At 39.3% G+C, this 24,292-nt stretch overlaps 1 protein-coding gene across 2 annotated transcripts in view; it reads left to right on the top strand.

The window, feature by feature from the left end:
- The window catches only part of LOC139760523 (diacylglycerol lipase-beta-like), a 128,226-nt gene that overhangs the window by 56,663 nt on the left and 47,271 nt on the right, over nucleotides 1-24,292 (top strand). For both annotated transcript variants that reach the window (XM_071683829.1, XM_071683828.1), the window contains exons 3-8: nucleotides 1,154-1,366; nucleotides 1,593-1,702; nucleotides 5,319-5,433; nucleotides 7,155-7,249; nucleotides 17,789-17,953; nucleotides 19,290-19,479. In XM_071683829.1, the coding sequence (XP_071539930.1) occupies nucleotides 1,154-1,366; nucleotides 1,593-1,702; nucleotides 5,319-5,433; nucleotides 7,155-7,249; nucleotides 17,789-17,953; nucleotides 19,290-19,479 (888 nt within the window). The remainder of the gene's footprint in view (nucleotides 1-1,153; nucleotides 1,367-1,592; nucleotides 1,703-5,318; nucleotides 5,434-7,154; nucleotides 7,250-17,788; nucleotides 17,954-19,289; nucleotides 19,480-24,292) is intronic.

Raw genomic sequence — 24,292 nt, forward strand, 5'->3', positions numbered from 1 at the left:
GCACGGGGGGAGGGGGTTGCTGTTTTTCATGTGTGGCAAAATGGTAATGGGAATGGATGAAGACAGCAAGTATGAATGTGTACATGTGTATATATGTTTATGTCTGTGTATGTATATGTTTGTATATGTTGAAATGTATAGGTATGTTTATGTGCATGTGTGGGTGTATGTGGGTGGGTTAGCCCATTCTTCCCCAATCTGATGCTCTGTACATGCCTTGACCCTCCCATATAATTTCCCAGGAATACTCAACAAACTTATACCTCTGTAATTTGAACACTCACATTTATCCCCTTTGCCTTTGCACAGTGGCACTATGCATGCATTCTTCCAATCCTCAGGCACTTCACCATGAACCATCCATACATTGAATATCCTTATCAACCAGTTAACAACACATTCATTCATTCATATTTGATTGCTGTTTATTTGAAAAATAAAAAACTTCAAAAGTTGGCAATCTTGTTAATTTTTTCATTATGTAAAGTATACTGCATTACATTATACTTTGCATGCTACAGAGAAGTATAAATGAAAGTACCTTGCATGTACTTTTAGGCATCCCTCGTCTCGTGTCCTCTCTGCACCAGATGAAGTTTTTTGAAAGTAAAGGATGACTTTATCCTTCATTATCATTTTGAACAAATATTTTCTTCTAACTTGAAATATAATGTCTTGTGCAAGGAAACAAGAGGGCTTATGCATTTATGAATATCTGAATGTGTTAAAGGCATCCAGACATTTCAGAATCTTTCATAATGTCATTATCTTTAAGATCCTATTGAAAACATGAGTTGTTAGAATATTAAAAAGATATTATGTGAAATGTATTCATTAATAGAGGGAGTCCAGAGAATAGTAGCACAGTTAGCATGAGAGTGCTGAAACTATAATTGTAATCTTTGGTATTCTGTGTTTTGATGTTAGTTACATTCCTTTTCTTTATTCTCTTATGTAATTTGATATATTTTATGTTGTATTCTTATTGATTTTTGTTATCTTGTGTTAGTATAAGTCCTATATAAATACAAGGAAGATGCAGAAACTTTTAGCCAACAGGAATTGCCAAGATTTTCTAGACTACATTAGTGTTGCAGTTCCTATGCACACTTCAGTTTGTATAAACCAACTTAGTCAATTTCTGTTGTGACAGGCTCGGGTTAGCAGTTGCCTTGTTTGTTCACCATGAAACCTATACGTCCAAGTGTTCCAGTGGCAGCCACCTCCTCCGCCTCTTTCTGCTAGTTGAAATGGTCATCCTGGGAACTACATTAGTAACAACCATGGTGTTGGTTTGTCACAGTCGGCGTGGCACCATCATGAACACAGCCCCACGTAGACATGTCCCAAATCTCATTTTGATGAGGTATTTCCTAAATGACTTTCAGATAGTAGATTAGCTGAAGCCTGTTTTTTATTTTTGAAGTACTTAAAGCCAATATTTTGTATTTTTTATGGTGTTATATGTTATTGTAACGAGTAGTTCGGCAATATTTAGCAGTTATGGTATATGAATAATGAATAGTGTACACTGCTCGGATACTTTATTTTCCGTATGTCAAGCTTATCTTTTGGTTTTGATCATTCTTCAGAGTGATGTTTGGCATTCCGGAAGTGGTATGGAACTTAATTGGAACTGTTTGGATTATGACGGGAAAAATCAACTGTGAGCCTAATACAGCACTTCCTGTCCTCATGAATGGTAATGATTCTGTTGGACCACCATCCTTTGAATAATATTACATCCTTTGAGTGATTTTACCTTGAAGAGAAGAGGCATTTTCTCTATATCTGAGAGATATTTTATGGGATATCTTTAGGAAAGTCAGTGTTAGGGCCTTCCTACCTTCTTTATTTCCGGTGAGGAAGTATTGGACCTCCTTATCCTTTGCTAATAATTCTGTCTTATTTGTGGTGGCTTGCTCATTTCAGGCCCATCCTCAGCCAGCCGAAGACTGCTGCAGAGATGTCAGTAATGCACTAAGTTCTATTTGTTAGCAGCATACAAAATTCCATGGAATTGTGTGTTCTGAAAATATGTAGCTTGCTGCCAGACTTTTTTTCATCTCATGTAATAGATTCTTTTTTCTTTTTTTCTGTTTGATATATACCATTCCTTTTCATGTTATAGATGTCATTGTGCATGAGGCATAGTGAATTGATGTGGTGTAGAAGGGTAGATGTATAGTCATTGGGACTTAATTAAGGCATATCTGTTGGTTGGGGGAAACCACAGAAAGATAAATGTAAATGTGAATAGAAGCAAGGTTATTAGCTTAAGCAGTGAAGAGTGTTGGCTTGAACAGGATGTGAGTTTGAAAGGAGAAAAGTTTGGGAATGTAGAGTGTTTTAGATACCTGGGAGTGGACATGGCAGCAAATGGAACCATGAAAATGGATATGTCATAAAGTGGGTGAGGTTCTTGGAGCATTGAAGAGTAAATGGAAAGAGAGATCATCTCCTCCCTGGTTTCTCAATTTCCTTGTTCCCTGCAGTTTGACATGTATACCCTTTTAGTCATCCTTTCCTCACTCATCATTTCCATGTGTCCAAACCATTTCAGCACACTTCTTCAGCTCTCTCATACATACTTTTCTTACTACCACACCTCTCTCCTACCCTATCATTTCTTATTTGTTCATCCCTCCTTACACCACATATTATCCAGGGCCAAATATTTTCTTTCCATCACATTCACCCTATCCTTTACATATTTGTCTAAAGCCCATGCCTCACATCCATGTAACTGTATTGTCCATGTCAAACTTGCCATCTTTGCCCATAAAGACTGTGACCCCTCTTTCCACACATTCCACAGTGAACCCAAAACCTTTGCCCCATCACCCACCTATGGTCACCAGCTTCCTTGATTTCATTTGCTGTCATATCCTCTCCCAGGTGTCTAAAACACTTCACTTCCTCCTAGTCCTCTCCCTTCAAACTTCCACTTCAAATAACCTGTCTCTTTTCACTGCTAAACCAACTAATATATCTTTTATTTGCATTTACTCTCAGCTCTCTCCTTTCACACACACACTCCCAAACTCAGAAAGCAACCTCTGCATTGTCTTTTTTCAGTCTGCCACCAGTGCTGTATCATAAGCAAACATTACTCATCTCCAAGGCCATCTCCACCCCCAGCAGACTAGATACTTGCTCCTATGCATATGTTGAAATCTACCTGACATGTCTCTTTCCATTCTCCTATTTTCTCTTAAATCCCTCTGAATCTCCAGGCAGTCTTCTTTTGATTTAGTTGTTTCCCAAGTTTTGTGTCTTTGGCAAATTTTGAGATTTTGTTGGTTAGTTTTGTTTCAGGGTTGTTGATGTATGAGATTAAATGTATGGGTTGTAGGTCTGAGGCTTGTGGATATCCATGAGACTAGTGAAGCTAGTCAGATGTTTCTCCATTTAATACCTCTTTATGTTTCTGCTGAGAAAGCCAATCAACTATCCATGTGCTGATTTAATATCTTGTCCCGTGAGTTTTGATTTTATTTTGCAATCTCCTTTGTGATACTTTATTGAGGGCTTTAGAAAAGTGGAAGTGTATAACACCAGGGGGTATAGTGGGGCCCTGTTTTCATATACTGTTTATGACAAGAAAAAAAATTTGTCTAGGAATTGAAAGATTTTAGGTATCATTATTTTTTAATGCTTTACCTAGAACCAGAGCGAATCTAATGGGGTATAAGTTTTAAGTCCGTATCTTTTAACCGCTTTTGAAAATCAAATTACGTTAGTCAGCTTACTGTCATCATGGACAGTAGTGATTTGTTGAATATTTTGATAATGATAGGAAAGGTTATCTGCCAGCTATATGATTAAAGGTAAGATTCAAGGGTAAGAGAGTCTTTTATTAAAGTCCAACAAAAGCCACCTTCCAAGGATCAGAGTAACCACAGCTTTATGAAGCACCTTAAGGCCCCAGATTTTTGGTGCTGGTTTTTCTGAATCTGGGAAGAGTTTAAGGCTACTGTACATTGGCCTTGAAGCTGTATTGAGGCTGCTAAAGGCTATTGCAGTCTCAAAGGTTTCTTTTAGTTCACTGTACTCATTTTTAATGTAGGCAATTAGCAGCTTCAAATTATGACAAAGGTCCCAGTACCAGAGCTAGGCCAACAAGGGGCACTTTTCAAGGTTTAGACTTACTACAGTACAGCTTTTGTAATACCTAGAGGCCCAAAGTTTTTAGATATAGTTACTGTAGAATCTGGACAAGTTTTTAAGTTATTGCATGATCATGAAGGCCATTTTGAGGGCACCAGAGGCCTCGTTTCAAAATGAACTATTCTTGCAACTGTTGTTTGGTTGGTTTGTGAAGTGAGAGGTATAGATTTTACCAGAATGGGGGAGAGAGAGAGAGAGAGAGAGAGAGAGAGAGAGAGAGAGAGAGAGAGAGAGAGAGAGAGAGAGAGAGACTCCTGACTTCCAGATGTCCATGCAGGCATCTCATTAGCCTGCAGGACATTGCTTATAATAAAACAGATTTTCATTCCTCAGAACTCACTTTTTTCAACAGTTACATGTCTACAGTGTACATATTGTTTTATATACATTTATATTCATTATTGTACATGTGTACAATGCTTAAAATGTATTCATATAGATTTAACTTTTTTCTTAGGCTCCTTTGAACATTTATTTGATGTCCTTCTATGCATACATAAAGAGCACAGTATGTTTATTCATCATCATTTGGGGATAGATTATTCTTCAAACCACAAACACAAATGTAACTGCTGTAATGTCATCTGGTGTAAATTGCATTGTGAGAAACATCTGTATTCCTGGTTACCTTGAATAAACACTGCCATACTGTATTTTACTTTAAACTTAAATGTCTACATACATGAACAACAATTTTTACCAGACAAATAGAACTTGAATTCTGTGTTTGTGTTTCATAGTCCGAGGTACAAACATAACACTGTTGTAATGACATCTGTTACAAATTAGATTAGTTTTGAGAAACACCTGTATTCCCAGCTACCAAACAAAAGGAACTTGAATTCTGTGTGTGTGTTTCACTTTGATTATTCCCACAAATGTTTTAAGCACTGTAATAAGCTCTTCAGCAGATATATATAGTGGGGAGATATGCTGTGACTGGAATAGTTGGCAAATATTTTGAACAGAGGAAAAAATTGACAGGATAGATGTACATTTAGATTGTTAGAGAAATGGAAGAAAATTCCAGATTGAGAATGCCTAATGTGATAGAAGTTAACATGTAACTTTCTTGATAAGACATAATTGTTACTGTTTATTTTGACTAGTAGCTTAATATGAAGTTTTTCTTTGCATTTTTGTTTCAGCTCTTGTCATCTTTACATGGGTGGCTATTGGACTGATTATTGTTGGGATCCTGTGTTTGTTTGACCCTATGAAACGACCCAGCAGGCAAGGGCTTGTCGAAAGTGGCTCTTTAGGGTAGGCTAGCAACCCTATCCTTGAGTAGGGCTTTTAATTTTCTGTATTTTTCCTGTAATTATCATATTGACTGATTTTTGCACAGTGCTGTATTGCTGTTTGGACTTTGAGATTTATTATAGCATTTATGTGATATTTTGTAGCAACTGTAATACCTGTATGATTACGTATTATGATTTGCCAAAAGGTTTGACATTCTTTTGTCTTCAATGTTAGTTTGTCATTTGAACTTTAAGATATCTTCGAGATCATTAGGGGTTAGAAACCTCAACCCTCCAGCCTTCTGGTGAGGTCAAAGCTTCTCGTCCCTTGCCAACCACCTGTTCAGTAGTTGCAGCCATATCTTGGACTGGGTCCACCCCTCTCCCAGTCAGTAACCCCCACTCTTCATTTGGCTTTTCAACCTCACCATTGATAAGTAGTTATATGGATGTGTAGCATCAGTCTTCTTTTTATTTGGCTTTTTAAACTTCCCATGGATAAATAGTTTAGTATTTAGATACTGAATATCAACTTGTGTGGTGTTAAGCATGCCACCTTTGAGGCAGTGTCACTGATGTGCTACAGGAAAACCTTTAAGGATATAGTTTTTAACATACCTTTTTCTTGGTTAAGAAGTTTTTCTTACATTCCTCCTCTGTGTCGAGAGGCTCCCAAAGCTTACAGAACACACTGACCCTCTAGAGAAAGGTAAGTTTGAAAGGAGGAAAAGCTGTTTCTCTTTAGGACAATACCCCTTGAGCATAGTTCTTGGTTTGCTTTCTCCAACCCTGTCATCCCCTCACTTTCATTAAATTAACTCTTAACTAACTATAACCACCATGAGGTTAACATCCATATTTTTGAGAATTGTGAGGTGACAAGCTTGACCAGCATGTCAGCCAGTGCATTGATGATGTTATTGCCTATTGGGGGTTACTGATTAACAAAAGGGTGGACCTGGACTAAGAAGTAGGCAGTGACTGAATATGTGGCTAATGAGAGGTGAGAGGTATTTACTTCACCAGAAGGAAGGTAAGTAGAGGCTTCTAAACCCAAGGGATCTGAGGGATTCTCTCAAAGCTATTGGACACTCTCTTTGAGAGAAACAGATTTCTTTTCTTGAGAAGTCACCTTTCTTTTTGCCAGACTGTAAATTATCACTATCAGTATTATTTCCCCTGATGAATATTTTGGGCTTCCTTGATTACATGATCTTTTCCCAATATCTTGATATGCAAATGTCCCTTCTAAATTCTCAGAGAAAGGCATAAAAATGACTTCTCACCTTTCAACATTTGTATTTCTTTCTCCCAGTTAGAGAGGTCTGTTGTAAGTCATATTCTTTAATGATTCTTGTGATGAGGTCACTAATAACGTGTCCCTCTTTTTATGTAAATGACATCCCATTCTTTGCATGCTTTATGTGTTATATAATTTGTTATACTTTTAAAGCTTGGTAAAGAACTTGAGACAGTTCTCACATCTTTTTTTCAGTAATCTTTACTTGCATATCAGTTAATCTTTCTCTCATCCTTAGTGTATTATGCTCCTTCAGATATTTTGCTCTACCAATTGTAGTTTATTAAAGATGCTCTTGAGTTCTCACCTTGATTTAACTAATTTCTCTCCTCATATGTTATATACCAACGATATCTTGCTTCCTAACCTTGCATGATACGCTTTATTAGTTTTACTATGTTGGCACTGATGAAATATTGATTTGTTTTTTCTTTACTCAGGAGTCACTATATTCAGCTGTGGGAGAAGCGTTGTCGTTTCCTCTGCTGTGTTAGATATGATGAAAATAGTTCTGAGGCCTTCAGAAATGTTGCAGGTAATAATGCTACTCTTTTTAGAGTTACTTTTTTTCAGGGAAGAATTAGTGAATAATTTGAAATAATTTACCCCTGTTTTTTTTTGTGATATATATTTGGACGATTTTTGCAGGGAAAAAATGCAGTTGAGTGGGAGATGTATAAAAGAAAGAGACAGGAGGTCAAGAGAAAGGTGCAAGAGGTGAAAAAGAGGGCAAATGAGAGTTGGGGTGAGAGAGTATCATTAAATTTTAGAGAGAATAAAAAGATGTTCTGGAAGGAGGTAAATAAAGTGCGTATGCCAAGGGAGCAAATGGGAACTTCAGTGAAGGGCGCTAATGGGGAGGTGATAACAAGTAGTGGTGATGTGAGAAGGAGATGGAGTGAGTATTTTGAAGGTTTGTTGAATGTGTTTGATGATAGAGTGGCAGATATAGGGTGTTTTGGTCGAGGTGGTGTGCAAAGTGAGAGGGTTAGGGAAAATGATTTGGTAAACAGAAAAGAGGTAGTAAAAGCTTTGCGGAAGATGAAAGCCAGCAAGGCAGCAGGTTTGGATGGTATTGCAGTGGAATCTATTAAAAAGGGGGTGACTGTATTGTTGACTGGTTGGTAAGGTTATTTAATGTATGTATGACTCATGGTGAGGTGCCTGAGGATTGGCGGAATGCGTGCATAGTGCCATTGTACAAAGGCAAAGGGGATAAGAGTGAGTGCTCAAATTACAGAGGTATAAGTTTGTTGAGTATTCCTGGTAAATTATATGGGAGGGTATTGATTGAGAGGGTGAAGGCATGTACAGAGCATCAGATTGGGGAAGAGCAGTGTGGTTTCAGAAGTGGTAAAGGATGTGTGGATCAGGTGTTTGCTTTGAAGAATGTATGTGAGAAATACTTAGAAAAGCAAATGGATTTGAATGTAGCATTTATGGATCTGGAGAAGGCATATGATAGAGTCGATAGAGATGCTCTGTGGAAGGTATTAAGAATATATGGTGTGGGAGGCAAGTTGTTAGAAGCAGTGAAAAGTTTTTATCGAGGATGTAAGGCATGTGTACGTGTAGGAAGAGAGGAAAGTGATTGGTTCTCAGTGAATGTAGGTTTGCGGCAGGGGTGTGTGATGTCTCCATGGTTGTTTAATTTGTTTATGGATGGGGCTGTTAGGGAGGTGAATGCAAGAGTTTTGGAAAGAGGGGCAAGTATGAAGTCTGTTGTGGATGAGAGAGCTTGGGAAGTGAGTCAGTTGTTGTTCGCTGATGATACAGCGCTGGTGGCTGACTCATGTGAGAAACTGCTGAAGCTGGTGACTGAGTTTGGTAAAGTGTGTGAAAGAAGAAAGTTAAGAGTAAATGTGAATAAGAGCAAGGTTATTAGGTACAGTAGGGTTGAGGGTCAAGTCAATTCGGAGGTAAGTTTGAATGGAGAAAAACTGGAGGAAGTAAAGTGTTTTAGATATCTGGGATTGGATCTGGCAGCGGATGGAACCATGGAAGCGGAAGTGAATCATAGGGTGGGGGAGGGGGCGAAAATCCTGGGAACCTTGAAGAATGTTTGGAAGTCGAGAACATTATCTCAGAAAGCAAAAATGGTTATGTTTGAAGGAATAGTGGTTCCAACAATGTTGTATGGTTGGGAGGCATGGGCTGTGGATAGAGTTGTGCGCAGGAGGGTGGATGTGCTGGAAATGAGATGTTTGAGGACAATGTGTGGTGTGAGGTGGTTTGATCGAGTAAGTAATGTAAGGGTAAGAGAGATGTGTGGAAATAAAAAGAGCGTGGTTGAGAGAGCAGAAGAGGGTGTTATGAAATGGTTTGGGCACATGGAGAGAATGAGTGAGGAAAGATTGACCAAGAGGATATATGTGTCAGAGGTGGAGGGAACGAGGAGAAGTGGGAGACCAAATTGGAGGTGGAAAGATGGAGTGAATGAGATTTTGAGTGATTGGGGCGTAAACATGTAGGAGGGTGAAAGGCGGGCAAGGAATAGAGTGAATTGGATCGATGTGGTATACCGGGGTTGACGTGCTGTCAACGTGCTGTATATATATATATATATATATATATATATATATATATATATATATATATATATATATATATATATATTTTCTTTTTTTCTTTCATACTATTCGCCATTTCCCGCCTCAGCGAGGTAGCGTTAAGAACAGAGGACTGGGCCTCTGAGGAAACATCCTCACCCGGCCCCCTTCTCTGTTCCTTCCTTTGGAAAAAAAAAAAAAGAAGAAAGAGCGGAAGATTTCCAGCCCCCCGCTCCCTTCCCTTTTAGTCGCCTTCTACGACACGCAGGGAATACGTGGGAAGTATTCTTTCTCCCCTATCCCCAGGGATATATATATATATATATATATATATATGTATATATATATATATTCTTTTTTTTTTTTATACTTTGTCGCTGTCTCCCGCGTTTGTGAGGTAGCGCAAGGAAACAGACAAAAGAAATGGCCCAACCCCCCCCATACACATGTATATACATACGTCCACACACGCAAATATACATACCTACACAGCTTTCCATGGCTTACCCCAGACGCTTCACATGCCTTGATTCAATCCACTGACAGCACGTCAACCCCGGTATACCACATCGCTCCAATTCACTCTATTCCTTGCCCTCCTTTCACCCTCCTGCATGTTCAGGCCCCGATCACACAAAATCTTTTTCACTCCATCTTTCCACCTCCAATTTGGTCTCCCTCTTCTCCTTGTTCCCTCCACCTCCGACACATATATCCTCTTGGTCAATCTTTCCTCACTCATCCTCTCCATGTGCCCAAACCATTTCAAAACACCCTCTTCTGCTCTCTCAACCACGCTCTTTTTATTTCCACACATCTCTCTTACCCTTACGTTACTCACTCGATCAAACCACCTCACACCACACATTGTCCTCAAACATCTCATTTCCAGCACATCCATCCTCCTGCGCACAACTCTATCCATAGCCCACGCCTCGCAACCATACAACATTGTTGGAACCACTATTCCTTCAAACATACCCATTTTTGCTTTCCGAGATAATGTTCTCGACTTCCACACATTCTTCAAGGCCCCCAGAATTTTCGCCCCCTCCCCCACCCTATGATCCACTTCCGCTTCCATGGTTCCATCCGCTGCCAGATCCACTCCCAGATATCTAAAACACTTCACTTCCTCCAGTTTTTCTCCATTCAAACTCACCTCCCAATTGACTTGACCCTCAACCCTACTGTACCTAATAACCTTGCTCTTATTCACATTTACTCTTAACTTTCTTCTTCCACACACTTTACCAAACTCAGTCACCAGCTTCTGCAGTTTCTCACATGAATCAGCCACCAGCGCTGTATCATCAGCGAACAACAACTGACTCACTTCCCAAGCTCTCTCATCCCCAACAGACTTCATACTTGCCCCTCTTTCCAAAACTCTTGCATTTACCTCCCTAACAACCCCATCCATAAACAAATTAAACAACCATGGAGACATCACACACCCCTGCTGCAAACCTACATTCACTGAGAACCAATCACTTTCCTCTCTTCCTACATGTACACATGCCTTACATCCTCGATAAAAACTTTTCACTGCTTCTAACAACTTTCCTCCCACACCATATATTCTTAATACCTTCCACAGAGCATCTCTATCAACTCTATCATATGCCTTCTCCAGATCCATAAATGCTACATACAAATCCATTTGCATATATATATATATATATATATATATATATATATATATATATATATATATATTATCCCTGGGGATAGGGGAGAAAGAATACTTCCCACGTATTCCCTGCGTGTCGTAGAAGGCGACTAAAAGGGGAGGGAGCGGGTGGCTGGAAATCCTCCCCTCTCGTCTTTTTTTTAATTTTCCAAAAGAAGGAACAGAGAAGGGGGCCAGGTGAGGATATTCCCTCTAAGGCCCAGTCCTCTGTTCATAACGCTACCTCGCTAATGCGGGAAATGGCGAATAGTATGAAAGAAAATATATATATATATATATATATATATTTATATCCTGTTTTGTTGATATTACATACTGGCTTTTATTTCATTTTTTGCATACTTGATCACTGTTTCCTGCATTAATGAGATAGTGCTAGGAACTGACAGAGACAGGCCGCATTCGCTCATGTCTCATGTCCATTTTGTCAGTCACTTGTAATGCACCAAAACGACAGTTCCTTATTTACAACCAGACCCCACAGACCTTTTCATGTATCCCCCTCACCACTTCACATACCCTGTTTCTGTCGTTTCACAGCATGTTTACCCCTGTATACGACATCATTCCAGTTCATTTTATACCATGCTTGCCTTTCACCTTACTTCATGTTCAGGCCCCATTCATTCAAAATTCTTTTCACTCCTTCCTTCCTTCTCCAATTTCGTCTCCCTTTTCTCCTATGTCTGCTTTATCAACCTTTCCTCACTCATTCTTTCCATGTGTCCAAACCATTTCAACACCCCCTTCAGCTCTCTCAACCTCTCTCTTTTTTAATACCACACCACCTCTCTCTAACCCTTTTATTACTTGCTCAATCAAACCACCTCATACCACATTTTGTCCTCAAGCATTTCTTTTTCAACACACACACCTTCCTCTGCACATCCTCATCTATAACCCTTGCCTCGCATCCATATAACATTGTTGGAACTGCAGTATTTTCAAACTTACCCATTTTCGCCCTCCCAGATAGCAGCCTCTCATTCCACACATTCTTCAATGTTGTCAGAATATTTGCTTTCTCACTTCACTTCTGCTTCCACTGTTCCATTTGCTACCATGTCCACTTCCAGATATCTAAAACACTCCACTTCCTCCAGTTTCTCTCCATTCAGACCCCATCTAACCTGTCTGATCTTGCTAAACCTTGTAACCTTGTATTTTATTATTGATATTTACCCTCAACTTCATTCTTTTGCACACACTTCCAAATGCATTCATCTTTTTGTGCTGTTCCTAACTTGAGTTTACTACCAATGCTGTGTCATTGACAAACAGCAACTGACTCACCTCCCAGGCATCCTCATCCCCAACAGACAGCTTAGTTGCCTCTTTCACCAAGACTTGCATCTTCCTTTTCACCACCACATCCACAAACAAATTAAACAGCCATGGATACATCACACACCCCTGCCACAAACCAACCTTCACTTAGAGCCATTCACTCTCTTCTCTTCCTACTTGAGCACATACCTTACGCCCTCGATATAAACTTCTCACTGCTTCTAGCAGCTTTTCTCATTCACCATATATTCTTAAAACTTTTTGCAAGGCATCTCTATCAACCCTATCATATGCTTTCTTCAGTTCAATAAATGCCAAATATAATTCCTTTTGTTTTTTTAAGTATTTCTCACACACATTCTTTAAAACAAACACCTGATCCAGACATCCTTTACCATTTCTGAAACCATACTGTTCTTCCCCACTTTGATGCTCTGCACATGCCCTCACCCTCTCAATCATTACTCTCCCATTAACTCACCAGGTGCACTCAACAAACTTAAACCTCTGTAGTTTGAACACTTACCTTTATCCCCCTAGTCTTTATACAGTGACACTGTACATGCATTCTGTCATTCCTAAGGCACCTCTCCATGATCCATGAATAAAATGAAAATCCTAACCAACTGATGAATATCAGTCACCCCCATTTTTGAGAAACTCAACTGTAGTGCCATTCACTCCAGCCATCTTGCCACATTTCATCTTGTGTAAGACTTTCTCCTCTTCTTTCATCACCAAACCACTCTCCTTTACTCTCATTTCACATACCATCCCATCCTTAACACCTTTCAAAACCAGTCTTTCAAAATATTCATTCCATCTCCTCACTTCACCACTACTTGTTACCCCTTCCCCATTTGTTCTCTTGTTAATTTGCTCTTTTGTTAGTATAGTTATATGGATAAAATATGGTACTCGAAATACAAATGCCAGTTTGGGATTGAATATGATGGTGGAAGGAACTTTGGAAACAAAATTTAGCCAATTGGGTGGATGAGTAGGATAACTTCTTTGGTACATTGAGGTGTATGGAATGAGAGATCACTGTCTTCTTGCAAAACGGTGGATATATCTATGGTATAGTAGTCCCTAACATTGTTTTATGTATACAAGATTTGGGGACAAGATCAAAAAGCACAGTAAAAGGTTGGAAATATAATGCTTGAGGACATTATGTGTGAGGAAGGTTGATCAAATAAGAAATGATAGGGTTAAAGAGAAGTGTAGCAGTAAGAAGAGTATGACTGATAGAGCTGAAGAGGATGTGTTCATATGGTTTGGACGTATGAAGACATATGGTTTGGATGTCTGAAGAGGATGAGTGAGGAGAGGTTGATGGAAAGGATATAATTGTCAGAAGTTGATGGGACAAGGAGAAGGTAGAGACCATATTGGAGATGGAAGGATGTAGTGAAAGAGATTTTGAGGGGTCAGGACCTGAGCATGCAGGAGGGTGTAAGAAATGCATAGGACTGTACGGCTGGAGTGATGTAGTATACATGGGACAACATACTGTCACTGGGCTGAAACAGGGCAGTTGAAATAGCCAGGGGAAACAATAGAAAGGTTTATGGGGCCTGGTTTTGGATAGAGGAATATGGTTTCAGTGGATTACATATTAGAGCTAGAGAATAAATGTGAGATATTAGGCTTTTTCTTCACCTGTTCTTGGTTATACTTTGCTAACATGGGAAACAGCAAGCAAGTATTAGAAAAGAAAGAAGTGTTTCCATACTTTTTACAAAGACAACACTGGGACACTGGGAAGTTTTAGAGACTAGCTTCAAATGTTAAGGGAAACAGCTTCAGATGAAACTACCTGTTGCCTCAAAAGGATTACTCAGTGAGGGTAACTTTACGCAAATTGGTCTTACTCACAGGAGAAAAGAAGTATAAGTGAAATACCTTCAGAACTTTCCTTAGGATTTGGAAAATAGAGCCCCAAACTCTGTGTCTTCTTCATTCATTCAATATGAGGAACAAGGAATGATAACAGTTCTACTCTGATGGTCTTAGAACATATGATTCCAAGAATCTTCAGAATAGCCTCAGGGTAAAAGAGAAACCACAGCCCTGTCATGTGCACTGTATCTGTGGTAGAGAGTGCCTGAGTCTCTTTACTGGAACTGAATGCTGTTATAGGCATTACTCAGGATTCTCTAATGAGCTCTAAAATTGCATGCTCTCGTATTGAGGGGAGGGTTTGTTAAGGGACAGTTTTAGAGAAGACATAATAAAAACTTTATATGATTGGCATTTTTTTATTTCAATTTATTTTTTTGTCCTTGAGAGATGATTCTGTCTGACAGGAGGAAGCTCCTCCCCTCTCTGTACATTACTGCCCTGAAGAAAATTCAAGACAAATTCAACAAACTCTGAAGAGGCCAAAGGAATGAATGTTTTTTTATTTAGGAAAGATTTTATGTCCTCAGGGCTCCAGGACAGAGGTTAGCTGAAAAAAAAATCCTGCAGGGGAAGGGCAGTTTGGAAGGTGAACAAAAACAGCTTTGTGACTCTTCAGGTCTTCAGGTATGATCTAGAAGACATTAGGTACTCTGAAAACTTTAAAGGAATGATGATACAGAGACCTCTTGATTTATGCCATTTTAGGATAATACACATGGTCCATATACACCTTTTTTTAAGTTAAATGGAATTTATTATTTTTTTATTATACTTTGTCGCTGTCTCCCGCGTTTGCGAGGTAGCGCAAGGAATTATGTTCAGAATAACACAACCATCATCGGTCTGGCAGTGTAGTCGTGTGGCATTGCAAGCACTGTATGAGGAGTGTATGTATGTGTGGGATGGGTATGCAGCTTCCTGCCTTGCAGTCATCAGTGTGTGGATACAGTTTATTGTCATGGAGTGCTATAGTGTTTTATGCTGTAGTATGCTGTATACTGCACATGTTTTGCCCCTTGCATCATGCCACCAAAGCATCTTTAAAGATTTTCTAGCACCAATGATGCTAAGAAGTATAAGGCCATCACCATTGATGTTAAGATGGATGTGCTTGAATGTTGCCAGAGAGGTGAATGAGTGGCTGATATTAAGCATGCCCTTACTTAGTGAGTCTCCTTTATGGACCATTTGTAACGTTGCCAAAAGTGACACATTAATCTATGCATCTAAAACTGTACATGTTCATCTAAGACTAAGACCTCATGTTTCTAGTGTTCAGCTATGGAGAGGGTGGAATGAATATTTAGCACATGGATTGAACAAACTCATGAAAATGTTTTGGTCAGCATGCTTGTGGTGCAAGCAAAGGCCCAGAATATATATAATTACTTGGCAGTAGAAGAAGAAGCTGCAAAGACATTTCAAGCAAGTTCTGGTCAGTTCACAAATTTTAGGAAATATTCCATTTCCCACAACATCAAGATCAGTGGTGAGGCTGCTCTTGCTGATGTCATTGTTACTGGAAGTTTTCTGGGAACCTTTGAGACCATTATCAGAAAAGGCATTTGCTCTTCTAAGCTGATTTTTAACATGGAGGAGACAGGATTATTTTGGAAGAGAATGCCTTTAAGAATGTACTTATCCTTTGAAGAGAAGACTGCACTAGGATTCAAAGCTTCCAGATATCTTTTCATGCTGTTTCTTAGGGATAGAGCACTTTTTGCTTGTGTAGTATTATTCCAGTCTGAAGGGGTGGATAACAGGCAAATTATTCTGTGATTATTTTGCTTGTCTAGTATTATTCCAGTCTAAAGGGGTGGATAACAGGCAAATTATTCTGTGATTATTTTGCTGCAAAGCTCCAAATGGAGCTAAAGGAGTACTGTGAGAAGGAGAATATAAGGTGATAAGAAAGACAATCTTTCTTATCAATAATGCATCTGGCCATCCACCTGCAATACAGGACCTTAGTGAGGACATCAAAGTAGTCTTTCTTCTGCCTAACACTATTTTTAATCTAGCCAGCGGACCAGAGGATGATTTCTACTTTCAAGGCCTACTATTTATAGAGAACATTTGCAAAACTTGTGATACTACAGAGAATGACTAGAGACTGGAGGAATTCTGAAAATCTTTCACCATCAGGGATGCCATCATGATTACCAGTGAGGCCTGGAAGAAAATCACAAGTGTTTGTATAAACAGAGTGTGGCAGAAGATTTGCCCTTAATTTGTTCATGGATATAGTGATGTAATAGCCAAACCCACTGGACCATCACCACCACCTTCGCCAACTGTGTCATCTTACTCCAATGACTCCCCCATTAGCTCATCCACTCAACTCCTGTCTCTCCATCAACCACAGCATGCAATTTGGAAACAGCAGTAGACATGTGTTGGAATTGTTTGTTATTTTCTGCTTTTATATCCCAGAATTCATTTAACAATATGTTTATTATAGTATTTTATATTTCATGTTACATGTATACTGTATTTTTCACTGGTATTGTATACGATACTATCTTATTTATAGTGAAACTTCCTAAACCTCACTATTTACTTTAATATCTCTGACCATTTTCAAGAACATAATTATGCTTAAATCGAGAGGTGCCTGTATTTGTACTTGGATTATATACATTAATGGAGCAATATTAACACTTGAGCACAGGTTAAAACTTCCATTGTTTTGAGTAATCATACAATAAAGGAATTTAGTTGAAAATTAATCCTGTAATTTGTCTTGTGGAAAATATCTAATGTTTTTCATGCTTGCAGCAAACTAAACATTATGCATGCATATGGGAGTAGATGAGATACTTAATTCATTTAGGTAACCTTGGTGTGTTATTACAAATTTATTTAGAATGAAATATGGTTACTCCAGAATTATGTTAAAATTTTTACTTTGTTTGAAATTAATCCAATCAGCATATTTGTTTTGAAACTGTGGTAAAAGTATAAGATTATTTGAATGTATTCAAAATCATGTATAGATGATAAAAGTAACCTAACTAGTTTAACTTCCCATATGTACAAGGGCTACAAGCATTGTGAGAGTGCATGTGGTGTCAGATATGTCATTAACCCTTAAAGAAGGTGTTAATGATTTTTCAATTGGTGGATGTGGCTTCACTTTCACAGCTGTAGTGAATTGGGCAGTAGACAGGCCTAAATCCCAAATAACCAGCCAACCATACCTGCTTTCCATCTGTGGATCCCCCAAGAAAACCCTTTGTGGACCCCCACTTGAGAAACACTGTTCTAGTAATTGCTGTGGCAGCACATATATTGAATTAGAAAGTTAGATAAGGTTCCTTTGTATTTTGATTACCCTCTATTGGCTTGACTTAGGCTTTACACTAGAACAGTGTTCTGATGAGGTGGCCTGTACTTTATCCTTCCTCTAGAATGTTTCTTTAAAGGAATCATTAAGGTGCTTAATACTGTACTTGCACCTTTCTGAGATCCTTCAACACTTACATTTTCGTTCTCAATAAATGTATTGCACTGCAGGCACTACAAGTCTTCCATGCAACATCTATCTGGTTTTCATTTGTAAACAACTATACCTTCAGTAAGATAGCACATAGAAGAAAATGGGTTTTGAATATTCAGAATTTCACCATTCTTGCAGATGTGTTTGCCTCACTGTTTGAGGACAGTGACTTGGTAGCATCAGATTTGGCTTCAGCACTAGTGCTGCTCAGATTAAAGAGGAAATATGAGGAACAGCGGGAGGAGTCCATCAGGAAGACCAACCTTCACCTGCCAATTAGTCGGTCATCTACTGCCAGCATTGGTGAGCTTTTATAATAATGTTTATTTTTTCCTATTTTAATTTTTTTGGATTAGATTTCAAAAAGTGATGGTGTTCACTTACATTCCAGTTTGAGTGAAATGGTGTATTGTTTATAAGATATTGTTTCTATAGATATTTAGTTAGTCCAATCAGCTCTTGAGAGATGAAAGTGATCAATCCACATAAAATGATTACATATCGTTTGGAGGGGCATTGACTTGAGACAGAAATCAAAGGCAGGATGCACCCACTTGATACCCTACAAGTCTATGAGACCTAGATTTCATGATTTCTGGTGATGTTTCTTGTTTATCATAATGTCTTTCATCATTAATGTGAATAAATAAGATACTGATTTTTTTTATTTTGAAGCTTATGTGTACAAGAAGTTTGCATTTGGTTGCCATTCCTGCAAAGTACGTAGGTTTCAACCTGGAGATAACATGCTTTAGTAGCATGTAGATTTTCTTAACTTGTTTACTGCATTGTTGTTGTAACCAGTTTATTTAGTTTTTAAGCTGCCACCCATTTCTTGATTGGAGGACATGTAGGATAATTATTTTCCTTCTGTATGCCCACATATTTCATGCTTTTATACGTTTTGGTTTTCAATCATAGCTTAAGCAGGCCTGGTGAAATTAGTAATGTGATTGTCACACCTTGGCTTGGATGTGAAGATGGAATTGCATATCATTCCTTCAATTCATATGTGAAGTGTATCCTGAAATGTACGTACAGATCACTTGGTAAGCTTTCTATTCAGTTAATCCACAGTTCAGGTTGGAAATGCTGTCAAATTGATTGTACAAACATTCGTTTATGTTTCAGAGACCAATTTTTTAAGTAAGAGGTATGTTTAAGGGGATTGATATTATTCAGCAGTAAGTACAGGCCTGTCTGTCTTTGGAGAAATTACTTTCTTGAGCCTTTTTTAAGGATCTGGGTGCCAGAGTGGAGGGATCAGTGGTGAATGGGAACCAAGATGAATGTAGAAGGATAGAGTAAAGGAAGCTTTAAGATATTGAGGCCTGAACATTCAGGAGGGCAAGAAGCATGTTTGGGATAGAGTAAATTAGCATGATGTGGTATATAGGGGATATTGTGCTGTTATTGGGCTGAACCAGGTCATATGAATTGTTCTTGGTAAATACAAAGTAGTTTGTGGGCCTTGATTGTGGATGGAAGGCCCTGGGTTTGGTACGTTATGCTTGATAGCTAGAGAGTGGATGTTTGCAAGTGAAGGCTGTGTTCATTTTTCCTGATGCAGCCTCCCTAAGGCACAAGAGGCAGTTATGCAAAGTCCATTTAATCTATTCTGAGTGTTTCATCCTTCCAGGTGCCTTACAGGATGAAGGTGGATTGCCATACCAGCAATCACCACGTCCTGAGTGGATGAAAGTTGGCAGTGCTTATCATTTTATGAAATTTGCCCTAGCATCATATGGTTGGCCATGGTTTGTATATGGTCAGTTCTGTCAGGCATGCTGTGCTATGTGGTCCCACTTACAGTGCTGTACATGTTGCAGGTAACTATAATGAGATGTCATTCATTAATTAGTTTTATGAAGGAATATTTAACCATAATTATTCTTATGTGTAATCCTGGTGTCATTCATTTTTCCAGTGCCAGGTGAGGGATGCATGATCAGCTATTGCAAATGCAATGGTTTTTGAATTGTTAGTAGCATAGAGATCAAATGTGGTGGAACAGTGATTGCCATGAAGACAATGAATATGACCAGTATTCCAACCCCTTTACACTATGATATTGCCAACCTATTCTGCATAAGAAATTAGAAATAATTTTCTGCTGAGTCCAGAGAATGAAAACTCAACATTAGCAACTGCTAATGGAGCCTGTATGTCTTTGTATCTGTCCTTAGCATTCTCGATCTTCAATACACAAACATATTATTGAACTGGTTCATCATGCAAGATACAACCACATATTGAATGAATGTAGTATTCTGGAGGATTTATTTATTTTATTTTTTATTTTGCTTTGTCGCTGTCTCCCGCGTTTGCTAGGTAGCGCAAGGAAACAGACGAAACAAATGGCCCAACCCACCCCCATACACAATGCATATACATACACGTATACACACGCAAATATACATACCTATACATCTCAATGTACACATATATATACACACACAGACACATATACCCATGCACACAATTCACACTGTCTGCTCCTATTCATTCCCATCGCCACCTCGCCACACATGAAATACCATCCCCCTCCCCCCCTCATGTGTGTGAGGTAGCACTAGGAAAAGACAACAAAGGCCCCATTCGTTCACACTCAGTCTCTAGCTGTCATGCAGTAATGCCCGAAACCACAGCTCCCTTTCCACATCCAGGCCCCACACAACTTTCCATGGTTTACCCCAGACGCTTCACATGCCCTGATATAATCCACTGACAGCACATCAACCCCGGTATACCACATCAATCCAATTCACTCTATTCCTTGCCCTCCTTTCACCCTCCTGCATGTTCAGGCCCCGATCACACAAAATCTTTTTCACTCCATCTTTCCACCTCCAATTTGGTCTCCCACTTCTCCTCGTTCCCTCCACCTCCGACACATATATCCTCTTGGTCAATCTTTCCTCACTCATTCTCTCCATGTGCCCAAACCATTTCAAAACACCCTCTTCTGCTCTCTCAACTACCCTTACATTACTTACTCGATCAAACCACCTCACACCACACATTGTCCTCAAACATCTCATTTCCAGCACATCCATCCTCCTGCGCACAACTCTATTGTTGGAACCACTATTCCTTCAAACATACCCATTTTTGCTTTCCGAGATAATGTTCTTGACTTCCACACATTCTTCAAGGCTCCCAGGATTTTCGCCCCCTCCCCCACCCTATGATTCACTTCCGCTTCCATGGTTCCATCCGCTGCCAGATCCACTCCCAGATATCTAAAACACTTTACTTCCTCCAGTTTTTCTCCATTCAAACTTACCTCCCAATTGACTTGACCCTCAACCCTACTGTACCTAATAACCTTGCTCTTATTCACATTTACTCTTAACTTTCTTCTTCCACACACTTTACCAAACTCAGTCACCAGCTTCTGCAGTTTCTCACATGAATCAGCCACCAGCGCTGTATTATCAGCAAACAACAACTGACTCACTTCCCAAGCTCTCTCATCCACAACAGACTTCATACTTGCCCCTCTTTCCAAAACTCTTGCATTCACCTCCCTAACAACCCCATCCATAAACAAATTAAACAACCATGGAGACATCACACACCCCTGCCGCAAACCTACATTCACTGAGAACCAATCTCTTTCCTCTCTTCCTACACGTACACATGCCTTACATCTTCGATAAAAACTTTTCACTGCTTCTAACAACTTGCCTCCCACACCATATATTCTAAGTACCTTCCACAGAGCATCTCTATCAAGTCTATCATATGCCTTCTCCAGATCCATAAATGCTACATACAAATCCATTTGCTTTTCTAAGTATTTCTCACATACACTCTTCAAAGCAAACACCTGATCCACACATCCTCTACCACTTCTGAAACCTCACTGCTCTTCCCCAATCTGATGCTCTGTACATGCCTTCACCCTCTCAATCAATACCCTCCCATGTAATTTACCAGGAATACTCAACAAACTTATACCTCTGTAATTTGAGCACTCACTCTTATCCCCTTTGCCTTTGTACAATGGCACTATGCACGCATTCCGCCAATCCTCAGGCACCTCACCATGAGTCATACATACATTAAATAACCTTACCAACCAGTCAACAATACAGTCACCCTCTTTTTTGATAAATTCCACTGCAATACCATCCAAACCTGCTGCCTTGCCGGCTTTCATCTTCCACAAAGCTTTTACTACCTCTTCTCTGTTTACCAAATCATTTTCCCTAACCCTCTCACTTTGCACACCACCTCGACCAAAACACCCTATATCTGCCACTCTATCATCAAACACATTCAACAAACCTTCAAAATACTCACTCCATCTCCTTCTCACATTACCACTACTTGTTATCACCTTCCCATTTGCGCCCTTCACTGAAGTTCCCATTTGCTCCCTTGTCTTACGCACTTTATTTACCTCCTTCCAGAACATCTTTTTATTCTCCCTAAAATTTAATGATACTCTCTCACCCCAACTCTCATTTGCCCTCTTTTTCACCTCTTGCACCTTTCTCGTGACCTCCTGTCTCTTTCTTTTGTACATCTCCCACTCAATTGCATTTTTTCCCTGCAAAAATCGTCCAAATGCCTCTCTCTTTTCTTTCACTAATAATCTTACCTCTTCATCCCACCACTCACTACCCTTTCTAATCAACCCGCCTCCCACTCTTCTCATGCCACAAGCATCTTTTGCGCAATCCATCACTGATTCCCTAAATACATCCCATTCCTCCCCCACTCCCCTTACTTCCATTGTTCTCACCTTTTTCCATTCTGTACTCAGTCTGTCCTGGTACTTCCTCTCCCAAGCTCACTTACTCTCACCACCCTCTTCACCCCAACATTCCCTCTTCTCTGAAAACCCATACAAATCTTCACCTTATCCTCCACAAGATAATGATCAGGCGTCCCTCCAGTTGCACCTCTCAGCACATTAACATCCAAAAGGATTTATGCAGGGATTAATACTTTGAAGAGTTATTAGATTTTGAAAAATCAAAGTTCAGTGATATTAATATAAAGTCTAGATGAAGGAAGATATGGTGGTAAGGGCAGGTGTTTAAGGTATATTGAGCATTATGAGATCTTTAAAACAATTAAAAGAGATGAAATATTGTAAGGCAACCAGAGTTTATGATGAGTTTTGGAGATGCTGAGGGAAGGGGTCTTAAGGGCACAAAGATTCTTATATAGTATGCTTGAGGGTATGGAATGAGAATACACCGCTCCCCCAAAGAAATGCTGATTCTTTTCCAGCTATGGGGTTGTTGTTTTCCTGAAGTACAGTGCTCTGTTATTAAATAGATAAGATTCTCTGTTGATAGGTAGGCAGTGTTTCAGTAACATTATGTTAAAGGTATTGGTAAGCTTTTGAAGATGAGTGTAAGTCATATTTTGTCAACACTACCATAACTACTTCACTCACAACATTACTCATACATTACAGTACATGTTAACTCACCCGTCAGTCATCACACTTGCTGACTGTGGAATGGTACTCAGCACCTTTGCTTCCTGCCAAGGAACAATGCTTTGTCCAAGGAATACTGCATAACTGCTTCCCTCCACAGAACACTGCATCCCTGAGAGGAACATTGCTTCCTCCTAACTATGTGCTTGTTGTTTGCCTTTGCTGACTGGCTTTTTTTTTATTTTTGCCCCCTTTAGTAATCTTCATTTTTTCCAAGAACTGGAAGAGAGATGCAACTGATGCTGATGCACTTAGGAAGCTTGAAGCAAAACCTTGGAGATGAAGTTAGATACAGTAAAGTGGTTTGAGAAGGGTGAAACTCCATCACAGATTGTGTATTTGTTAGGCCTTAATTGTTCTGTGACTGGGACAGCTCTCAAAATTCTTGAGCAGGTAGGGGAATCTGCACCCATGCAATCCACCATAATTATTAAAAAGATCTAGAAGTTTTCACGAACAACAAACTTAGATATATTGTCCACATTGAAAAGATAGCACTGGCAAGTCTGATAATTTCATCATCCATAGTGTGTGGTGTACTTGATGTATTTTTGGTCACTGATTTCAGAAATGCAATCCGTTTTCTTGTATCACTTCAACATTTCTGCTACAAACAAGCACAGGATTGCCTACCCTATCCTGGACTCTACAAGATGACCAGTGATGTACAACAATGACAAGCTTCCCTTTCCACTTTCACCGGAGGACTGCATTGGAAGTTGCAATGATGAAGAGTATGGTGAGGAAACTGCTGCTGCAGTGGAAGAAACAGGAACAGATTTGGAGTTTGTATTTGATGACGAACTAAAGAAATTGTCTCGAGGAGAATTAAATGATTTGGTCCGAGATTTGGCACTGCCCAAAAATATAAAGCTGAACTTTTAGCATTTCGTCTAAAAGAAAAATGTCTGCTCAAGAAAGATGCTCACATAACTTATTTCAGGAAAAGGAGTCTGACTCTTGCTTCTCATTTTTCATTGGATGGGTCATTGTTACAGCAACAACTTTGAAGCATTATTCCACTGTGTATCCCAAGAACTTGATCCCTCTCACTGGCACTTGTTCATTAACTCATCAAAGAGAAGTCTGAAAATGGTGCTGCCGCACAATGGGAACAAGAAACCCTCTGTTTCTATGGGGCATTCACTGCACATGAAAGAGTGTTATGAGAACATGCAAGC

The sequence above is a fragment of the Panulirus ornatus genome, chromosome 37 (genome assembly GCF_036320965.1).
Source record: "Panulirus ornatus isolate Po-2019 chromosome 37, ASM3632096v1, whole genome shotgun sequence".
Classification (NCBI taxonomy): Eukaryota; Metazoa; Arthropoda; class Malacostraca; order Decapoda; family Palinuridae; genus Panulirus; species Panulirus ornatus.